This window comes from Eublepharis macularius, chromosome 2, assembly GCF_028583425.1.
Source record: "Eublepharis macularius isolate TG4126 chromosome 2, MPM_Emac_v1.0, whole genome shotgun sequence".
Classification (NCBI taxonomy): Eukaryota; Metazoa; Chordata; class Lepidosauria; order Squamata; family Eublepharidae; genus Eublepharis; species Eublepharis macularius.
Genome location: NC_072791.1, coordinates 48,765,671 through 48,787,483, shown reverse-complemented (window position 1 = coordinate 48,787,483; position 21,813 = coordinate 48,765,671). Strand labels below are relative to the sequence as shown.

The following is a 21,813-nucleotide window of genomic DNA, read 5'->3' as shown; positions in this document are numbered from 1 at the left end:
ATCGTTACTAGGTCAGAGAGGTAGGCATCCCAATCCTCAGCACATGTACCAAATGTACATGAGCTGGGATGGATTCAGTAAGGGCTGGGAGGAAGTCAGCAGGATCCTGGAAATGGATATCCTCCTGTAGAGCAGCAGTAACTTAAAGTGAGAATTTGGACTGTACGGTGGTTCTGCAACGGAAAGATCAAATGTGAACTCCCCCACTGGCACCCTCCCCATCCTACTAGGACTCGGTCACAAAGACTCACTTAAGCCCCTGGACATGACGCAGGCATTCTTTTCATCCACCACAGTCACATTTCTCAGTAGGTGCACTGAAAATAAAATCACTTATGTTGCACACTACCATTTCTAAAGCGGACTTCTAATCAGTTGAAGCCAACGGGCTTGCAAGGATGTAACTCCACTTAGGATAGCATTAACATGCAAATACACACACACAACACAGATATGCTGTGTGTCTGATTAAGCACCCCCACATACATTGTCCCCCCCCCCCACATACTGTTTGCCAGCATCTTCTCAAGTCAGTGGTTGTTCTACCTCATACTTTGGAAGCTTTCATGTGCTAACTCCAACAAAATTAATAGGACTATTAATATCTTGCAAAGCTCCCATTCATTTCTGTGTGGCTGCAAGAGAAGTTCCTGATGGAATGCACCCCAAAGATCAGATCAGCCTTGTCTTCCCTTAAAAGATGCTCCAAACCTGCTTCCTGAGATGGATGCCTGTGGTCTCAACCAAGTGTTTATATTGGTCCAGGTCATCAGTACCCCACCCCCCTCAAAAACCTGTTGTAACTGCTGCTTGTTTCATGAGGAACTACATATATACAAGGGTCTGACAACTTATTTCTTTCATATATGCATTCTTCTATTAAACATTAAAGTAAAATAAGAGTCCCAAAGATTACCAAGGATTCTTAAAATCATAGTATGTATATAGTTTCAAAGTATTCGTATCATTTTCTGAAGAGTTTAATAATGTATCCCACTGCCTTTCGTTTTCAACTGATTTAACACCTTCTTTTCTAAAATTAGGGAGATATAGCAACTCCATCATATTGGCAAAGGCTGCAATCCAGTACAGAATTATGTGAGCTTAAACTCCACTGATTTTAATGGGTCTTAACTGTACATAATTGTGCATTGGGCAGATCCCCATTCAGGGTTGCAGCTTATATTTTATTAATCCAATAATAATATCCTTAAGGACAGTTACAATAACTGGGCAGGTCCACAGAACATGGATAAAATCTATTTTATAACTAGGCTCTTACCTTCTAGTTCATACATTTTTCATGGGACAGAGACACTGCTGGTCGCCCTTACGGATGATCTTTGTAGATACCTGGATCGAGGTGGATCGGCAGCACTGCTGATATTATTAGATCTTTCAGAAGTGTTCGATATGATCTGTTACGATCTCTTGACCCACCGCTTCACCAATGTGGGGATACAGGGGATGGCACTACAGTGGCTTGTCTTTTCTCCACGGTCGAGGACAGAGGGTGGTGCTGGGGGAGAAATTGTCCTCTCGTCACCTGCTGGTATGCGGTGTACCACAGGGGGCAATACTCTCCACTATTGTTTAATATTTATATGTGCCCCCTCACCCAGTTGGTGTGAAGCTTCAGTCTTGGGTGTCACCAGTATGACGATGACACCCAATTATATCTGTTGATGGGCGACTGGCCCAGCTCGGTCCCGGAGGTCCTGGATCATGTTTTTGAAGCTGTGGCTGGATGGCTGAAGCAGAGTTGGCTGAAATTAAATCCCACAAAGACAGCTTCCTGTTCTCGACGGGGCGGTACTTGGACTGGCCCCGAGAGTCAGGAGCCTGGGAGTGATCCTGGATGCCTCCTTGAATATGGAGGCTCAGGTCGCTGCAGTTGCCAGGTCTTCTTTCTTCCATCTACAACAGACCAAGCAGCTTGCCCCCTGTCTCTCGACCTGCGACTTAACTACAGTGATTCAGGCAATGGTCACCTCTAGGTTAGACTACTGTAACATGCTCTATGCAGGGCTTCCCCCGCCTAGTGTCAACCAGAGCCAGGGCCTTTTTGGTCCTGGCTCCAACCTGGTGGAATGCTCTGTCTGAGACCAGGGCCCGGCAAAATCTGTTATCATTCTTCCGGGCCTGTAAGACGGAGCTGTTCCACCAGGCATATGGTTGATGCTAGGTAGGGCCCCCACCAGCCCTCCCTATCAGAACATCCACCTCCAAAAGAATTTTTTTCTCTTTTTAATTATCTTTAGTGATGGTCGGAAATGGATTAAATGAATTATTTTTGTGTTGTTCATACTTGAATTTTAAATATTTATATTGTATTTATTGCGTTTTAACTGCAAATTTTAATGTGCATAAATGTAATTCGCCCTGAGCCTGCCAGTGTAGGGAGGGCAGAATAGAAATTGAAACAAATAAAATAATAAAATTAAAAATTCTATGACAGCAAAAGAATGGGCTCTTCCACTCTCTTCTGTGCATCAGCAAATGTTCTTCATGCATGCATGCACGCGCGCGCACACACACACACACACAAACACACAGATTCCTCATGGGTAAAGAGAACAGGGCAGCCCAAGTGATGCAGAATGCTACACAAAGAAGAAGCATCAGGAACCCTTGGATAACGCATATTATGTGAAATAGTATTTTTTATTGAAATGTATTTGGAATGGAGGTATACATGTATGAGGGTAAAGTTCAGTCCATTTAATAAATGATAATTTATTAATATGTTTTGCTTTCGAGGAAAATATTATTGTTTACTGCAAGTTTTAATGTCCCTGATTACTCAATGATTAAATGATTAATCCATTAACAGATTACCAGGGGCAATTTGAAACCAGAGAAGGGCAAGTTAAGGGCATACTATTTTTTTCAGGCTATTTTGATTCATATTACAAGAGTAAAAGGAATGTGTAAAGGCAGAAAATGTCCCCACTGATGCTTCATGCACATGTCCTCCCCAGCAATTTTAAGCAACTTTTCATTGCCAGCCAGGTTTTGGAACATGAGTGTATCATAAGAATAATAAAGAATAAAATGTAAATATTAAACATTACCTTTCTTCTACTGGTGGGTGAAAATGTTTGTTTATTCAGTTGTAAATGATCTTACACATTCCTTACACATTTAATAATATTAATATGACATTACATATTAATAACAACCATAACAGTGTGCTTCTGGACAGATCAGTGCCCCGCTCAGAGCAGTGAACAAAGTCAGTGTGGTTATTATTATATCCACAATACAGCTGGGGCTGAGAGGAGTGGCTTACCCAAGGCCACCTGCAGAGTCCGTGGCTGTCATGGGAGTCCAACTAGCAGAGTGCTGATTGGCAGCTCAGCCACTTAACCACTAACGTTACAGCCCCTCTCTACATGGAACCTAAATAAAGAGTTGCCCAGATTAACTAACTTTAATTAATTATTTAATCATTTGGTGCAGATCTGCACAAAATAGCAACAACAATCACATCTAAGTACTGTATAGGATGCATAGAAGGAAGGTGAATACCCCTCCACGCTTTCTTCACTTGTGGTTTGGATGTGCAGCCAGAAATTATGCGACAAGAAATTATGTCGACGTGCCCTAATAGCAAGCAGTAGAAGATTCACCATTATTACTGAGTATTAATATCCATGTAACATCATCAATCTGCATAGTGCTTCACAGACAATATAAAAATCAATAAAACATTCTTCAGTTGGTTGTACTTACATAATCTTGTGATTCAATAGCTGTGTTCATTTACTTCCCCGATAGTTGAAAACAAAGCACATTGTCAGATTAGATATATATCTATTACTTATATTTGCTTCCAAATTTACACTTAAACATAGTTTAACAGAATGTTGCCTTGATCACCAGTGTTCTTGAAACCATCCATAAGCGTACTCATAAACCAGAAGCATCACTGCACCACCTAGAAAAGAAAATACTGTTTTGTGAATTACAGCAATTAGACCCCTTTAGGAATTGACTGTGCATACATGGCACTAGACCAACAAAGTTTAAAATGTTTTTCATATACCTGGCCTGTAGATCTGCTTGTTCTCTCTCCCTCCACTGCATGCAGCTAAATCTGATACAGGGACTCTGTATGTGCATATAGCCTGATATGTGCAATCTCTTCTCTTTTTTTCTGAATTGGACTTTGATAACATATGACCCTGCATGTGAAGCACCACTTGGAGAGGGCTGCAAATCAAGTCCTCAATGCCCAAAGATGATCCACAAGTCAGGGGAGTGTATGAACCAAATCATCTCTTTCTGTCTTACAGCTGAATGTGCGTGAACTGACTCAAGTTAAAAAGGCTTCCATTTCAGATGATGTGAAAGTTATCTGGGGTTACTCGTTCACACAGCATGCTATTAAGTTATGAAGCACAGATGAAGAGAAAATATCCAGGGGAGTAGTAAAGAGATACAGCAGCAATGTCACAAGAGACACCAGGCTGTCTTATCAAACACAAAAAGTGAACGATCATTTTAGCCCTTTACATATAGTAAAAGAGTATAGAACTGAACAAGTGGAGAAGTGGGATGGCACCTACTGGCCCCATTTCCAACTTTCACATATTGATCAAAATCTATTCCCCAAGTGTATGCAAACGTTGTGCTCATGATTCCTACTGTTAGCTTTGGCCAGCTGGAGATTACACTTTCATAATCAATGTAAATATACTGTTGTTTAAAAGTTCTAGCCATAGTTCCAGAAGGACAGCCATGCTAGCTTGTTGCAGCCAAAGTAAATGGGAATCTAGTGACACATTAAAGACTAACAAAATCTTGTTCCAACAGATGTTTTCATGGTCTAGGGCCCAGTGTATGGAGGCCAAGGTTGGACCAGCAGGCATTATTCTTGGCTACCCCTCTACATGGTTTGACTAGCTATATAGGACTAAAAGATTCAAGTCTAATAGCTCCTTAAGGACCAACATGATTTCCAGAGTATAAGCTTTCAAGAGACAAAGCTCTCTTCATATGATGAAAGTTTATACCCTGGAAATCTTGTTGGTCTCTAAAATTCTACTGGACTAGAACTTTGCTCTTCGACCGCAAATCAACATGGCTACCTATCTGAAACTCTACAGGACCTAAAGTGACATACATCTGGAGTATAAAATGTAGATGCTGTACACAAGACTTGGACTAACATACATAACAACTACTTGACTTGTATTGATGTAATATCCTATTCCTGACAAGCGAGACAGAGCCACCAGACACTGACTTCTTTTTGCACCTGTCTCCTGCTAGGTTTCTGCTTCTGCAGCCAGACCCACACATTGCTGGCCATTATCTCAACCATTCACTTCCTGTTATTTTCCTGTATGGATAAAAATATAGCACAATATCCAATCTAGGGCTGCCAGCTCTGGGTTTTGAAATTCCTGGAGCTTTGGGAGTGGAGTCTGGGGAAGGTGGGGTTTGGGGAGGGGATATCAGTAAGATATGATGTCATACAGTTCACCCTCTGAAGTAGCCATTTTCTCCACAGGAACTGATCTTTGGAGATCAGTTGTAATTCTAGGAGATCTTAATACCCCACCTGAGAAGCTGGCAACTCTCATTCAACTATGTGCGTGCGCCCACTCTATATCTGTGTTATGGTAAGAGATATCAATATAGGATAATAGAGCAAAATTACCTGGGCCCAGCCTCATAATCTTAGGGATCAGTCCTTTGTACAAAGCTAGAAATCTGTGGGGAGGGGGGAAATGGAGAATATTCTTACTTATTGGTTTATATGCATTAAATCATTTGGACAATCTACAAAAATAGTTATATGAAGTAATATATATTTTGGCAATACAAAATAGCTTGATTCTAAACTGAGATACAAGGCTGATCATGTTTAGCTACAATAGCTATGCTGTCATTCCTTCTCTTGCACTCAAAAATACTTCTAATTAACTAGATACTTTGATTATAGCAGCTAGGTTACACATATTTAGCCATAGCTATTCTTAAATAAGGCCGCTATTGTTAAATGCACACACAAAGTATTTACAAATGTAAATTTTAGGATGCTGCTTCCATGCTAATTCTACATATGAGAGACAGTGAGCCTCTCTACACAAGTCATCTGACATGTGTGTCAGGAGATGCAATGTTAGCTGGGAAGGGTAGTTTAAAAAGACAGAGCCAGAGGCAGGGCAAAGGCTTTGCTGTACACTGGAGCTGTGTGAAGGGGATGTGAAATGCCAGAAGGGAAACTTCAGCCCATTATAACCTCTCCAGGTCCAAACCCGGCTCTGGAGGGCAGCTCCAGTCCATTTCCATTTCTTGTTGCCCTCTGGTTGCAATCCCACACAGTTTTAGACTGGAGAGGAGAAATTGACAGAGCATTCGGTGAGGTGAAGATGAAATTAACAAACCCTCTGAGGAGCGATCTTCACCTGCTCTGTCTTTTTAAACTATGCTTCCTGGTTAACATTGCATCTCCCTGCACCTGACAAACACATGTCCAGGTGTCTCGTGTAGAGATACTCTGCATCTTCTGGTTTGGTATAAATGCACTTCAAATGACAGTGAAAAATCTTACACCGTCTAAAAACATTGAAATGAATAAATGTAGACTGTCTGCATACGATCGCACTGTTAAAAAACTTTCTGTTCAGGCCAGGATGGAATGGTTACCACAAATATTCAAAAGGCACAGAAAAAGAGAGAGATGCTAAAGCAAACAAAGTGCTTCTTTTTTATCCATGCCAGGCTGGAAATATGGGCAATTTTGATTTTTTTTAAAAAATCAGAGGAGCCCAGTGTCTTTGAGCATGATCTCATATACTGATGGGAAAATACTCCTAGGTTGGCACTGGGCATATTAAAGTATGTTCAAGTGGGCATTTTTAAAATCAGTCATAACAGCTTTCTTTTTCATTATGCAGAGCGCTGTTCGCTTTATGGAATTCTAATAGTGAAAAGGGTATAGTTGTAATTAGCATGCAAAGAAGATTCTGTACATGTTGCCAGGCCTTTTGATGTCATCATGGAAGGGTGCAATCTGAACACCACTGATCATGCCTCTTCCCCTATATATGCAGTGGCAACAATAGCATACCTGGAAAGTTGCAAAGGGGGTATCCCAGCTATGTTTGTCATAACCAAATAAAAGTCCAGTGTCGCCTTATGCACTAATAACATTTATTTCAATATGAGCTTTAGTGATCACAGTTCACTTCCTCAGATATCCAAGGAAGTGATAGGTGATTCATAGGGGGCGAGGGGAGTTGTTAATCTTTAAGGTGCCACTGGACTTTGTTTTATTGTACCTGGAAATTGACAGGACTATAAAGATACATGCCACCAGATGAGGCAATTGGGTGGTTTATCTATTTAGAAAATTTTTATGCTGCCTCTCCAGGAACTTACCTGAGGAGGGTTAATAAATAAAAAAACCAAAGCAAACATTAAAAGGTATTAATTAAAACCCAGCATTAAAAATCAGCCGAGCATAACAGCATAGGTCACACAATGAGACTACTGACAGTTCAACATAATAGTTTCCAAAATAAAATGGTAATAAAAGATCAACACTTTGATTAAAAGACTGGGAAACAGAAATGTCTTGGCCTGGTGCCTAAAAGACAGCAATGCTGGCATCAGGTGAGACTCAAGGGGAAGGGCTTTCCATAAGCAAGGTGCCACTACTGAAAAAGCCCTGTCTCTGGTTGCAACGTGCCTCATCTTTAAAGCCAGGTGTACAAAAGCAGGAATGGTAAGGCAATTCTTAAATGGCAGTCAGGACAATATGGGAGGAGGCTTTGAAAAGTGAGACCTTCTTAGGTGCCCAGTTTATAAGATCTACTAGGAATCATCAACTGCTCTGTTCTGTTTTGGTCCATAGATCTTCCGCCCCCCCCCCAAATAAAGTACTTTTCTCATTGAGTTCCTAACTGTTCAATTGCAATAGAACAACTAAAACAGAGAATAGCTTGCTTTCTAATTATGACCCTAAAAAGCAAATTTGAAAGAAGTCTGCATGTACCCAAGATGACCAAAAATAATGGTATGCTTTGGATATTTGGATTTTTTTAGAGCAATGTAATAATAATTTTGCAGAAGAAAATCTCTAAAACTCAGATGATGGAAGATGTTTTCTTGTAATTGTTATAGGTACATTTCTGAAATGCAAAACTCCTGAGCATTCCTGATTTGTAAGCACTATGCAGGGTGATTTTTATGGGCCTCATCAAATCTGAAATATAACAATGTGTTTTTATGGACCCTGTGAACAAACCAGAGGTCTGGACATTTATGATTGAAATAAGAATGCTTTACCCTTCTTCTTTATAGACCATTGCCATAGTTTTAAAACAGGTTCTGTACTTGATCTCTCCGGGAACCGGCTGTGGTCCCTGAATCCTACTTTTTGCAACATCAAACGGGATGTTAATAATTGAGGCTATTGTTCCTGAGACGAGTCCAATTCCAAACTTTCTCAGAAATTCCAAGGTTGGATCCTAGAGAAATAAACAAACAACAGAGAGCGACTGAAAGAAGGAAAGAAAGAAGCTAAAAAGAGAACAGAAGCAACTCAATTGGTTAAAGACTATAAAATAATATGCATTTAATCAGAAGGCTTGCACGACACGACACACTCCTGTTGTTCTAGCGGAACACATTAGGATTTCCTATGCTGGGGCTTGTTTTCCTGACAATCCGATTGGCTATGTTTTTACACATGGACTAAATTGCTGAAGTACACATTTCCTCACACAGGATTTATAAACACAGTTCATAAAGCAAGACTGGTATGGGCATATGGGGATGATTTGTATAATTGGGCTTCACAATGTACTTAGTATTACTGTATCAAAACGGGAGAAATCCAAGCACACTATTAGCTAATTGGCCAGAATATTTTACAAATGACAGCAACTTCCACCATGAAGCCTACTAAAATGCTCATTTGTGTGTTGGACCCCCAAATGTTAAATTAAATAAAGACTAATCTCAGTCTGCCGCTTTCCCCTCCAGGTTTTTTACATTTAGTTTCACGTGTCGCTGATGCGCTGGACTAAGCAGTGCTGGCTTCCTGCTATTAACAATCCAGCAGCAGTGCAACTGCAAAGCAGACTTCAGCGCTCCACGTATTATAAACAGGAGTAACTCACTAAGCTAATTGGCTGAAGAATTTACAACACATTGTTCCCAAAGCCTACTCTTTGGCCGTTGCTAAAAAGGTAGAGTCTGGTTGTAAAGCCAACTCTGAAACAACATTTTTCTGTATGAACGGAGACAATCCAACTGTGTTCATTTTTCCTCAGCAGCCTTCCTACCCAGGTACTTTTCAGCACATCAAAGCAACTCAATTAGTTTATTTGGAAGTGAAATTTTCCTTAATAAAGTCTAATCCCATGTGTGCAAACAGTGGAAATTGCAGCGAACTCTGCCATACTGCATTTCCCAGCTTGTTTAAATGACTTTTATATTTCTCCTTCTGCATTTTAACTCATAAGAGCAATCCCCCCCCCAACTATTCAACAATACACTGCAGACAAAGGACTCTTCTTGAAAGGACTCTTCAGGTGTAAAATTCATATGCAGGATGAGGCCGAATCTGCATTCTCTTCAACACTGAAAACTTAAGTTTTATTTATTTATTTACTTAGTTTTATTCTACCTTTCCCACTGGGAGTCAAGGTGGATTACAAAATTAGAAAACAATGCAATAAAAAGTATAACACCATGAACAGTGCCTACAATAGAACAGATTATGCATACAATAAACAGTGCAATAAACAACTCTATTTGCTTTATAAAAGCGCCATCCTGAATAATTCCATTTTACTACAACCCTATTCCTTTTATATAAAGGCAGTCATTATGGTCATAAAATATTTCCATTTAAACATCTTTTTGGTTTGGAAATCCTGTATAATATATCTGGAATAATTCTCTGCAGCCTCATTCATGAGCAATAAGTAGGATACACCTGCAAAGAAGCTTTTCCATCTAGGTCAGTCTTTTAGTGCTCATGGACTGAGCTCAGGACCCATATTGCCTCTCGGGATTAGATACATCCTCCCTTCAAAATCCTATGCAGGTGTGCCATCGTTCTTCTGAAACTATACCCCTTGGAACTGAGTGTAATTCATTGTATTGCTTGAATAGAAATGCTTTCCCTGTAGATTGTCTATTTCTAAGAGCCAGTTTGGTGTAGAGCCAGTTTGGTGTAGAGCGCAGGACTCTAATCTGAAGAACTGGGTCTGATTGCCCAGTCCTCCGCTCGAAGCCAGCTGGGTGACCTTGGGTCAGTCTGAGCTCTCTTAGCCCCACAGGGTGATTGTTGTGGGGATAATAATAACATACTTTGTAAACTGCTCTGAGTGGTTATTAGGTTGTCCTGAAGGGCGGTAGATAAATTGAATGTTGTTGTTGTTGTTGTTGTTATCACTGAAGTGCTAAACTGGTGACCAGACTGTACCACTTCAGTCAGACTACAACTCTTCTTTCTGACACATGAAAAGAACGTTTTGCATAGAGGAACATTCAGTCATGTGACTTGCAGCTTGATATAGTGAAGCCCAGGTACAAGTTTATCCCCTCAGGGAGACGAGGTCTAGTTGAGCATGTAACATGGACAGCTAAATTTGTATACATTTGAAGTGGCTTGCTAAGCCAATTAGGGTGGTCTGCTCTGACTGGGAAATTCCTGAAGATTTGCAGGCAGAGACTGGAGATGGTGGAGTGTGGGGAGGGGGGGGGGAGCTCAGCAGGAATGCAATGCCATAGAATCCACCTTCTGGAGCAGCCGCTTTTCTCCAGGGAACTCATACCTGCCGTCTGGAGATGGGGTTGTAATTCCAGGAGAACTCCAGGCCTCACTTGGAGGCTGGCAGCCCTCAGGTCAATATTTATTTTGTCTACTTATTTAAAATTTCCTATGTCACCTTTCCACCAAAATAGTCCTCAAGGTGGTGAACATTAAAAACAACATTAAAGTAGCATTTAAAATAAGTGTGTATAAACAATTCAATAAATTCATAAAACATGTAACAACAACTAGGAATGAAGGCCAATAACAGGTATTGGGTGTATGCCAAACAACTCAAAATAAACAGAAAAGGAAGTGCACCAGTCTGGACACAATGCCAGCACAATTCATGTATACGTAAACAATTTCATATATTATATTAAATCTCAACAATCAAAACGTAATCAAAACATAAAAAGTCCCATGACTCTATGGCATATAACAAGCTTGACATCGTGACTACTTCGCTTCATCGTCCATATGCTGACGGCTTGTTATATGCCATAGAGTCATGGGACTTTTTATGTTTTGATTACATTTTGATTACCTCTTGTATTGATATCTTTCCAATGTTGTGCAAGACCACTTATGTCTTAACTGATTGTTGAGATTTAATATAATATATGAAATTGTTTACGTACACATGAATTGTGCTGACATTGTGTCCAGACTGGTGCACTTCCTTTTCTGTTTATTTTGAGCTGTGTATTTCGAAGAAGTGGTTCCCCCTTTTTCTCTTGTATGCCAAACAAAACAAGAAATGTCTTTATCTGCTGGTGGAAGGCAATCAAGGGAGATGGACAAACCTCCCTGGGGAGGGAGTTCCAAAGATTTACAGTGAAATCAATAGAGTAACTCTGCTTAGGGTTTCATTGTTGGCATCATGACCAAGAACGTCACTTTTCAGGTTGTCATCCATCCAGCATAAGATGCTGGGGCCACCCAAGAAGGGCCTCCAAAGATATAAACAAGATGTGCCATTTTCAGATTAAGAGTATGAAAATGTGGGGATGTAGAAGCATGGTAAAGGGCAAAGTAATTCCAAAATTAAGATTCATATCCTAAATCTATCCATAGAGACATCTAACACATTGTCAATTCCTTACCCATTAAAAAAAACCCCAGTAAATGAACACAAGGAATAGTATGATACATGCAGGAAAATTGTCACGTGCAATTCTTGCATGTACACAAAGCATACATTTGTGCTTTGTCATATATTACATACATTATCATACATTTGGGTCTGCATGAAGATTTCATGGTATTCTTTTTTAAAAAAAAAAATTCTGTTCAGGCATGTGCAATGTGTCATGCAACAAAAACTGTAATTCATTTCAATGAAATCTGCTTCCACTTAAACATCTTTAGGATCCTAAACTAAGATACAACATTGCCAATATACTGCAAAGAAGGATCTTTTAGAACCTTGAACAATTAGTAAAACAAATAAACCACAGGAAAAACAAAGCGAAATAAATTGCACAGCAGTTTGTTGTTAAATACAGATGCACAACAGCTAATGCTGAGTGACTGGTTTCCTCTGATTTGCTCAGAGGTTGTGAGGGTATGTAAGTCATTTGTTCAAGTAAAGACTACACAGTTGAACATTCATTCACAGTTTGAACACTTATGGCCAACACATGCTATTCCTATGATTTGGGCAATCAACATAAAAGGATTATTGATTTTGGCAAATGTTACAAACAATGCTAATTGGGGTGCAAATTTAATGCGCAGTTAGCACTGTCGACAGCTAAGAGGTTCATATTCTCATTTCAATACATTACCCAGCTTACTTTTCAGACAGTAAAAAACATATGCACAGTGATAGACCTACATAAACAGAAGATATGCAATTTTAAAATATGTTATTGTTAATATTATAGAATTTCTTTGAAGGTTTATTCCAGGAAGCATGTGAAACAGACCATTTGAAAAATAATTACAACCTTAATATTTTGTGCTCTGAATGAAAAGCATTTTCCCCCTGTCAAGTGCAAGACAGAAAAGCAATTCCCTTTTCATTTATGAAAATATCAAATTAGGACATATTTTCAATTATTATTAATTGTAGTCCTCCTCAGATTTTACAGTGGTGCCTAGAGTTCAGGAGAATGAAAGACATTGCATTGGGGCCCACAGAAGCCTAATTTATTTCTTACTAAAGTCACTGGAAAAGATGCTGGGAGAGAGCTAGGCAGGCCCCAGCGGCGAAGCTGTTATACTCAAGGCGTGCAATAACGTTTATCTGGGCATTATGGCAAAGAGTTTCTCTGATGGTAGCTGTTTTCCTGCTAGTTACTTTTGCTTTCCATAAAAAAATACCCTCTTCTCACCTATGTAGTTTTACTACTTGTTCACATGTTACCATAGTGGCACAGTTGCTGCTCCCATAATCTGGATTCCACGTACAGCTCCAGTAACATTTGAATAACAGAGTTACAAGGGTGTGGTATATTACATGGCAAGTTCCCACATGAGCCCTTGGTGATATGTGATCCAGCCACAGAGGGATGCCTTTACGACGCTCCTCCATTAACATAGGAATTAGCCTTAGTAGTCCAGCCCAAGATCCTGGCATAATACCCTTGAGCTCATAACAGCTGGGCAGTTATAATCTTGTCATCTCTAGACACTTGAAGCATGCCATCTAGTCACTTGAAGAGCAAGATGCTTAAAGTTAGGAATATAATAAAACAAACATGTCAGCATCAGTTTTGGCATGCAGGAGCTACAGTGTAATCTGTCAGAAGCTCGTAAGTCAAAATAAGCCCATGGGTAACCAAGTGTTCAGGTTAAAAGTGAGAAAGAAAACATCAAGTTAGGACAGGATGTACAGTGGAAACAACCAAGGATGCATACTTTGGCCTGGTTCTGACATGCAGAAGAAAGGTGGCAGAGAGATACTGGAGCCCTGAGGTGGTAGAAGGGATCACATCTCTTGAGACTGCAGGTGATGGATTCCAGCTTTGAACATTTCTTTACACAACAACTCCACTCAAATAGAAAACTAGCAATGCAAGGAGAAAGTGTCCCCCTCCTCTTTGTTTGCTGTGCTGGCTTCCCGTTTCTATCATATGAAAGCATACCAAAATGTGATCCTTCACCAGCAGTCTGAAACTGTGCAGTTATTGTAATACCTCATTCCCTTGCATATGTGAACCAGGCCTAGGACAACATTTGGAAGTTAGGAAGGTTGTAGAAAGTTAGGTAGGCTCTATAAAATCAGCACACATGTTAAATCTACAAAAACAAGGGCAATATAGAAGTGGAGTATCTGTTCTATTAAGTCATCAGGCTGTGTAAGGGTGCTTATCAAGATGCTCAGATCTGGTAGAAACCCAAGAATATTGCCAAGAATAACAACATGAACGCCTCAACCCAAGCAACAAATTGACAAATGAGAGTCAGGCTAACAGAATGTAAAATAATATAAATGGGGGAAAAAAGGAAAATCTGCTCAAGGATTTGTGTCTCTTCAGGAAAGGGAACACATAGCTAAAACAGGTGTAGCATAATGACTAAGAGAATAAGCTATGATTTGGGAGACCCCTAGTTCGAATCTCCTCTTAGAGGGCAGGCTTAGGCAAGCCGATTTCTTTTAGCCTCATCACTCCCTCTCACCTGAGATATGAAGATAATAATGCTAACCTACCTTGAAGAGTTGTTGTAATGTTTACAAATGTGTGTGAAGCGCTTTGGACACTGCAAGATGCTAAGAGTTACAATGGTGAAAATGCCAGCAGCTTAGCAACAGTGAAAAAGGGAACTGAGGATCAAATTACATGTGACGGAATTCTGGGAGCAAAACTCCCAATATATCATTTAGCCATAAATAGCCAGTTGAGATGGGGCTGCAGCACTGAGTAATGAGCATTAATTCTTTCTATGATGCCATTTTCCCAGTACAATCTGGAGGATTGTTCATCAGAGAAACAGCATATATGTTTGTATACATCTTTTTTTAAAAAATTATTTTTATTTTGTAAACTGCTTCAAGCAGGTTCCTGGAGAGGCAGCATAACATTTTTTTTCTAAATAAATAATAAATATAATCCTGCTTTCCCCATTGTCAGAGCCTATAGCAAGATCAGTGTTCTTAGGGCAATGAGAATGCTCAGTCATCATCAGGCAGATATTGCAGAGGATGGGGCTCTTTTTAATTTACAAATAAAAGGAACCTGGTGCATGGTGGACTACAGGGACACAAGTCTCCAAATATGCAGCAATACTGACCTCTCTGCTGGTGGCCCTCTTCCTCTGCCTTCACAATGGAGATCATAATTCTGGCCTACCTTGCTGTGGTGTTGTGATGATTCCAAAAGTGCATGAAGCACTCTGGACACTGCAAGCTCTAAGCAAATTACCATCAAGTTCACTATTAGAAGGATCAAGCTGGGGGTCCATGAGGAGTCACAGAAGAGAAAACTATTTGGAAATCTGCATTTTTCTCAATCAACGCTCCCTTCCTGAATTCTCTAAGGCTGAATTTTCAGGGACTTGATGATCAGATCACTTCCCCTACCACCACCACCACCACCACCCAATTCCCTTTTTCTTTTAAGATTTGGAACAGTCTGTGCTTCTGGAGCACTCTAAAGCAGGGTGCTTGTGGGAATTTTTCTCTTGGTTAACTTACAAAATCACATTTTTCTTCACACCTGGGAAGTCCCCCAAGTATGTAAAAACTCCTACCATGTATGTGGGTGGTCTGGTTTTGCTGCTTCTGAGACTGGCATAAGATACCCAATTTATCATTAAATGTTTAGTTATGTGATCATTTTAAAAAACATTTTTAACTACAAGCACAGAGACTAAATTTTTCAATGAAGAGACTGATGATGGAGTAAGATGGCTCTTTCCTCCCTTCCTTTCTGGCCATTTTCCCACTGAAAAAGCCATTCCAAGACCTTTTTGTCTCCTTGAGAGAAAATTTACTAGTACCCATATTTTCCCCCAATGGGGGTGAAAATGGATTGTGGGTGGCTTTTCTTCCAGTGAGGAAACAGAAGAAAATTCTTCTCTTCCTTGAAAAACCAGTTCCAGCAGTTACATTCACTAAAACAAATTTTGGGAAGGGTGGAATGAAGAGAAAATGTGGTGGGATTGGCTGTAGCAACTTCAATTTGTTCAGATGTCAAGGAACCATAAAGTGTCAGCCACACCGCCTCACGCATGCGCATGGCGTTACTGGTATGCTTCTTTCACTGAATCTTACTGTACTTACCTTATTGACAGGAATGATGTTTTTCACATTAAAGTAGAATCCAAAATAAACCATATTAAAAACTCCATGGCGTCCCAGGGTGGCAGGTAACCCTTTGTTGAGTCCCTGGAGTCCTAACCCATTGGCTTGAATAATCTGCCGAGCTTTGGCAAAAGTGGATGGTTGCTGTATGAACAAAGTAAAATATAGGAGGCATTACAAAAACCAGAATTTAAAACCTTGTATTGAGAACTACTGTGCTGTAGTGGTTAGAACATCAGACTAGGATCTAGGGTTGAATCCCAATTTTTCCAGAGAAGTTTCCTTGACCTTGAACCCAACAGGCCTAGAAAAAAAAATGCTCTGTCCCTTTAATACAGCTCAATGTGCAAAAATGGGCAGTTGAAACTTTTCATGGCATGGACACAAATAACATCACTAAATAACATCCTGTGAAGCCTATATTACAGGGTCAGGCCATTTTTCTCCAGGCCTTTTGGCAACCCTACCAGTCAGTGTCTCAGCCTATCTTACCTCTCAGGGTTGCAGGAAGAGAGAACAATTTTATAAGCTGGTTTGGGTTCTCATGGAGAGAAAAGTAGTTATAAATAAATATATGCAATGTGATAAGTAACCACATAATATTGTGACGATGATAATAAATGAAAAGCCATAGTCTATATTAGAAATGGAAAATTAATCAGGATATAAATTTGAAGAGTAGAAAGATGCACTTTTCTAGCCACATTCATCTCTCTTCTGAACTCTAGTTATTAAACATATTTACCATCACCAAAAGATGCTAATACTATATGGACTTGTAAAAATTTGCTGTAGAATGGCCATCAGTTAGAGGTGTACCCCCCACCCCCAAGAGTCATAGGTGTTCCCACAGGTTTCAATAGGAAAGGCATTTCCACAGACAGCTCTTGCCCCTTTCACTGCCCCCCTCTCTTTGTGATGAAACTGTTGAGGGATTGCACCGCAGGACCATCAATGTCAAACAGATAAAAAAGAAAGAACTCTTATTTTATAGGCAATTAAAATTCTCACTTGCAGAGCAGGCATAGGCAGGTGAGTATAGTATGGGAGTGAGTTTTCCTTTCTTGTCTTGGCGTCCTCGAACAACACGTGTGCCTGTGCTTGAGTGTGCAGGCAAGGGGAGCTAAATGCCTTACCTTAATGTGTTCTGTTTCTTTCAGCATTTTCCTTTAATCTGGCTGACTTCCAGCATCAGAGAGCCTGGAGAAAATGTGTTTTAAACTGTGTAGAACAATGAGTGGGAGAACTCCCCTTACCTGTGTGCTCTGTTATTGTTTAAAAATAGAACTCCTGCTTTATAGGTGAATGGGCCTTTATACATTTCACCCCCCACCCCAAATGCAGCATTTTAAAATAAAATAAAAGCTGCCCGAGAGATCTCAGATCCTACCTCCATGGCATGTTCTTGAATACAGAGATGCTCTGCTGCTTCACTGGCACTGATCTCTCTCACTCTTCATAAATGTGTGCTTATGTTCTTTAAAGACATAGGGGAAGGGGAACTGTAAGCCTCTGTCTTTATCTCCTGCCTTTGCCTCTATATCCCCAGTTTCAGCAATTTTGCCTACCTGAAAAGCCCTTGTCTTGTTGTTTATAGGGTAGGTAGGCATGCTTCTTATTGTGGGAAGTGGGACAGCAAAGACTCTGTTCCCCCCACACCTTTCCTACCCACCTGCCCCCCGCCCCCACCTAGCAACACAACTCCAGACAACAACAGCTCATAAAAGACAATGCACACAAAGAATCAGAAACCCTTTCCGAAGCCAGTGGGAGTATGATGAAATGCTGTTCATATAAACACTAAGGGAGACAATTCTGTTTGGTGGGAAGGTGGAGGTCCCTATTAGGCACATAACTGCCAACTCATCTCTGCCCTCCCAAACCCCATTGCTAGAAACAATACACCAAAAGGATAGAATAAATACCAAGTTGGAAGGTATTGTGTTCTTGCAAACACAAGAAATTAATCTGCTTGGATTTGAGCCACTTAATGTATTTAAATAGGCATGACAAAGATGGGATCTTGATTAGAAAATTTCCAGATGTACATCTCTAAAAATGTATGATAATTGATGTTCAACACATGAACCATGGGAATGTGCGTGTGTGTGTGTCAGTGTGAACCTGTTGAAGTATTTATTCTGTTAGAACTCAGTGCCATCAAGGCCATGCAAATATCTAATCCACCTTTGTGGAAAGATTCCAGGTACAAAACCGGGGACTTCCACATGGCCTGATCACAGCAGCTGAAAATTTTTCTGGCAAGGTGGATTCCTTCTTAGTCAAAAGGCAACTGAGGGACAATATCTATAAGGTGAGTTTGCCTCGTCCTGACTGCACCTGTTTCTTTTAATGGCTAAGGAACCGTGAGATATTAGATACAAACATTGCCTCCTGCCCCAGGTGATTTGGCCTGTCTTCTCCTCACTTTTATATAGCAAGCAGTTTTGCCATAAGGGCAACTGAACCTGAGAGCAGAAGGCATCATTCCTGTAGAATGACTCATCAGCTCTTTAGGGGCAGCGAATGCTGCGTTAGCGATACACAGTATTTACTAAGTATGTTTTGGTCACATAATAGTAAAGCTGTGTCTTACTGAGTGCTCTTTTAAGCAAGAGTCATGCAAAGGGTTTTTTTGGGGTGGTGGTAAATATGTGCCACAACAACTGAAGTGTCCCCATAAGACTGGGACATTTATCAACCAGTGCGGATGACCTTGCATTGATGCAATGTAGTGGCTGAGAGGATGAGCTTGAACGGTGATCCAAGAGATTCCCCACTTCCAATTTCACTTCCCCTCTCAAAGACTCAGGGCTACCACCCCGAGGGGATAATAAGAGCAATAGGGTGGTAGCAAAATAGAACTGTTCAGTAAAATAGAGCAGTCCAAGGACACTCTTTAATAAAAGAAATAAGATTGTAGTTTTAATCTGAAAAATTATGGACAATTCATTGGATGTATTGTCAAAGGCTTTCATGGCCGGAGAACAATGGTTGTTGTGGATTTTCCGGGCTGTATAGCCATGGTCTTGGCATTGTAGTTCCTGATGTTTGCCAGCAGCTGTGACCGGCATCTTCAGAGGTGTAGCACCAAAAGACAGAGATCTCTCAGTGTCACAGTGTGGGAAAAAAACTGGTTATGTGACCAGTGTCCACACTGTGACACTGAGAGATCTCTGTCTTTTGGTGCTACACCTCTGAAGATGCCAGTCACAGCTGCTGGTGAAACGTCAGGAACTACAATGCCAAGACCACGGCTGTACAGCCCGGAAAATCCACAACAACCACAATTCACTGGATGTTTTATACTGTTATTACTTGATTATTTTTCTAGTATTTTAAGGTGGGGAGCCATGTTGGTCTGCAGTAGAACTGCAAAATTTGAGTCCAGTCGACCAAGAAGATTTCCAGAGTGTAAACTTTTGAGAGTCAAGGTCCTTTTGTCAGATATCTGATGAAGGGAGCTTGACTCTCAAAAGTTTATACTCTGGAAATCTTCTTAGTCTTTAAGGAGCTACTGGACTTGAATCTTGCTTTTCTAATATTGTAACCCAGTTTCATTGCACTGTTTTTGATATGCATTATACTTGTCTTAAATGCATTGATTTTAAATTCTGTAATCTGTCTTGGGTCTCAAAGTGAAAGGAGGGCTACAACTGAAGTAAACAAAATAATAAATAATACATGCCAATATTACATGCCTGTTGTCTACTCTGGACTACAACAAAATGATTTGTAAAATATTTTGAGAACTGAAAACACTGCTAACTATCCAGAGGAGTTAGCCATGTTAGTCTTGTTATCTGCTAAGTATTGTTATCATTACTACTAAGTAATTTATTATTATTATTCTCTTGATCTGAAAGGTAACAGAATCTTTCCTATATAGATATTTCTTAAATAGCAATTGCAAATATTTCCTTTTTAGAGCTAACAAGGATAGGACAGTCTCAGATGGAAGGAATCATGTCCTTAATTTATGCATGTTTGTCTATTTCCTTAAACTTTTTGAATTCCAGTGCATTATTGCAAAAGATTCCATTTTAATTGTGACCTTTTTTCAGTCCCATGTTATCAAGCATTTCTTCCTAATCAATTGTTTGCTTACCTTTGCTTTTCGCTAATGTTACTTTGTGTAATCAAATCTTTGATTAGAAAGGCAAAACATGATTTCCGCAAGGATGCTTAAACAGGGAAATGAAGGCAATTTTGACTAAAACCCTGTAAAACTGTGCTAATTTCAATATACTTATTTGTTTAATAAGCTTCTATTTCAGAATGCCCGCATAACAACCAACAGCAGCAGCCAAATGATCCCAATAATATCCACCTCAGTTATTTAGTGCTTATTCAGGTGACAACCAAGCATAGCTTTTTTTTTTTACTATTTAGTTTCACTCTAATTTTCATGTGTTCAGCAACTATTTATGACAGGCTTGGTCTGTAAAAGAAAAGATGTTAAAATGGCACATGCAGAGTACACTGCTATATTTATATGTGAGTGCTGCATCTTCCTTAGTTTGCTCATGGTCCAATGACTACAGGTTTGATAAATCTACCAAAATTAATTAATGTAGTTTGATGACTCTGGAGGATTCACTCTGGAATAATCCTCTCCTGGGAAAGCTTTTGTGTAGATATATTAATCAAATCTTGTCCAATTTTAAAAGCTTTTAGGGCAGAGTTCTTTGAAATATGAAGTCAAATTGTAAAATTCACTGTTCCATATGATCCTGTCTCCCTCTCTAAGGTACTGGCTTTCTTTGGGTGTGTACAATCACATGTTAAAGAATTTAACAAGCATTTGTTAAATAACCCGATAGCTGCATGTCTTCTATTTGCGCAATATTGGAAGCAAACCAAACTACCAGATATAGAAGTTTAGTTTCATAAGGGTGTGTTTTTAATGTTAATGGATAAGACAAAAGACTTAGAAGTTAATGTGAAACATGAAGATTTCCCTTAAGATTCCTTCTTGAAGTGGTTACTGTTCTTGCAATACTGAAATAATTATAAAAGCAATAAATGACAAAACGTTCTTTCATTTTTGGATAGAAATTAATTAGTTCTATTTCTGGCAGATAACTCTTTAATGGAGAAATTATATAATTAAACAGAATGAATATAAGAAAGGTGGAAAGAAATATACAGTAACATACAGAATATGAGTTAAATTGTTTAACCTGTGCCGAATGTACATTGTGTTCATAGAGGTACTCAGAAATATGCAGTGTATGGGTCAAATTGATTGATCATTGTTGGCAGATAACTGTATAATGGAGAAATTATATAATTAAAATATAATGAACATAAGATAGGTAGAAGGAAGTAAAGAGTAACATATAGAGTATAGGTTAGATTGATTGACTAATGCCGAATGTATATTATGTTTATAGAAGTACTTAAAGTTATGTAGAATGGGAGACGAATTGTTTGTCCCATATTGATGAGACTAGAATGTATGAGATAAAATTAGAGTACAAAAAACAGATAAATGATTATTATTATTAAAGGGTATATGCCAGGAATGTAATGTTTAGCTGATAAGTTAAGTGGGATAGGGAACAGAGAGCAGAACAACAAGTGACAAAAGGCACAGATTGGACACTTGTCTGCTTCCCTCAAGTTTTGATGGGAAATGTAGGCAGCTTGGCGGAATGTTGGAGAAGTGACAGTTGAAAAATCCATTGGACAGCAGTCAGAGAGCGAAGCTGCAAGACCAGGATGCCTACATTTCCCATCAAAACTTGAGGGAAGCAGACAAGTGTCCAATCTGTGC

The 21,813-nt window shown here is 39.6% G+C and overlaps 1 protein-coding gene across 3 annotated transcripts in view; it reads right to left on the bottom strand.

Moving 5' to 3' along the window:
• Positions 1 to 2,755: 2,755 nt before the first annotated feature.
• The window catches only part of SLC25A21 (solute carrier family 25 member 21), a 452,302-nt gene continuing 433,244 nt past the window's right edge, over positions 2,756 to 21,813 (bottom strand). For all 3 annotated transcript variants that reach the window (XM_054972241.1, XM_054972242.1, XM_054972243.1), the window contains 4 exons: positions 16,014 to 16,178; positions 8,305 to 8,486; positions 5,669 to 5,721; positions 2,756 to 3,940 (listed from right to left, as the gene is read on the bottom strand). In XM_054972241.1, coding sequence (XP_054828216.1) covers positions 3,879 to 3,940; positions 5,669 to 5,721; positions 8,305 to 8,486; positions 16,014 to 16,178 — 462 coding nt within the window. In that variant the 3' untranslated portion in view covers positions 2,756 to 3,878. The remainder of the gene's footprint in view (positions 3,941 to 5,668; positions 5,722 to 8,304; positions 8,487 to 16,013; positions 16,179 to 21,813) is intronic.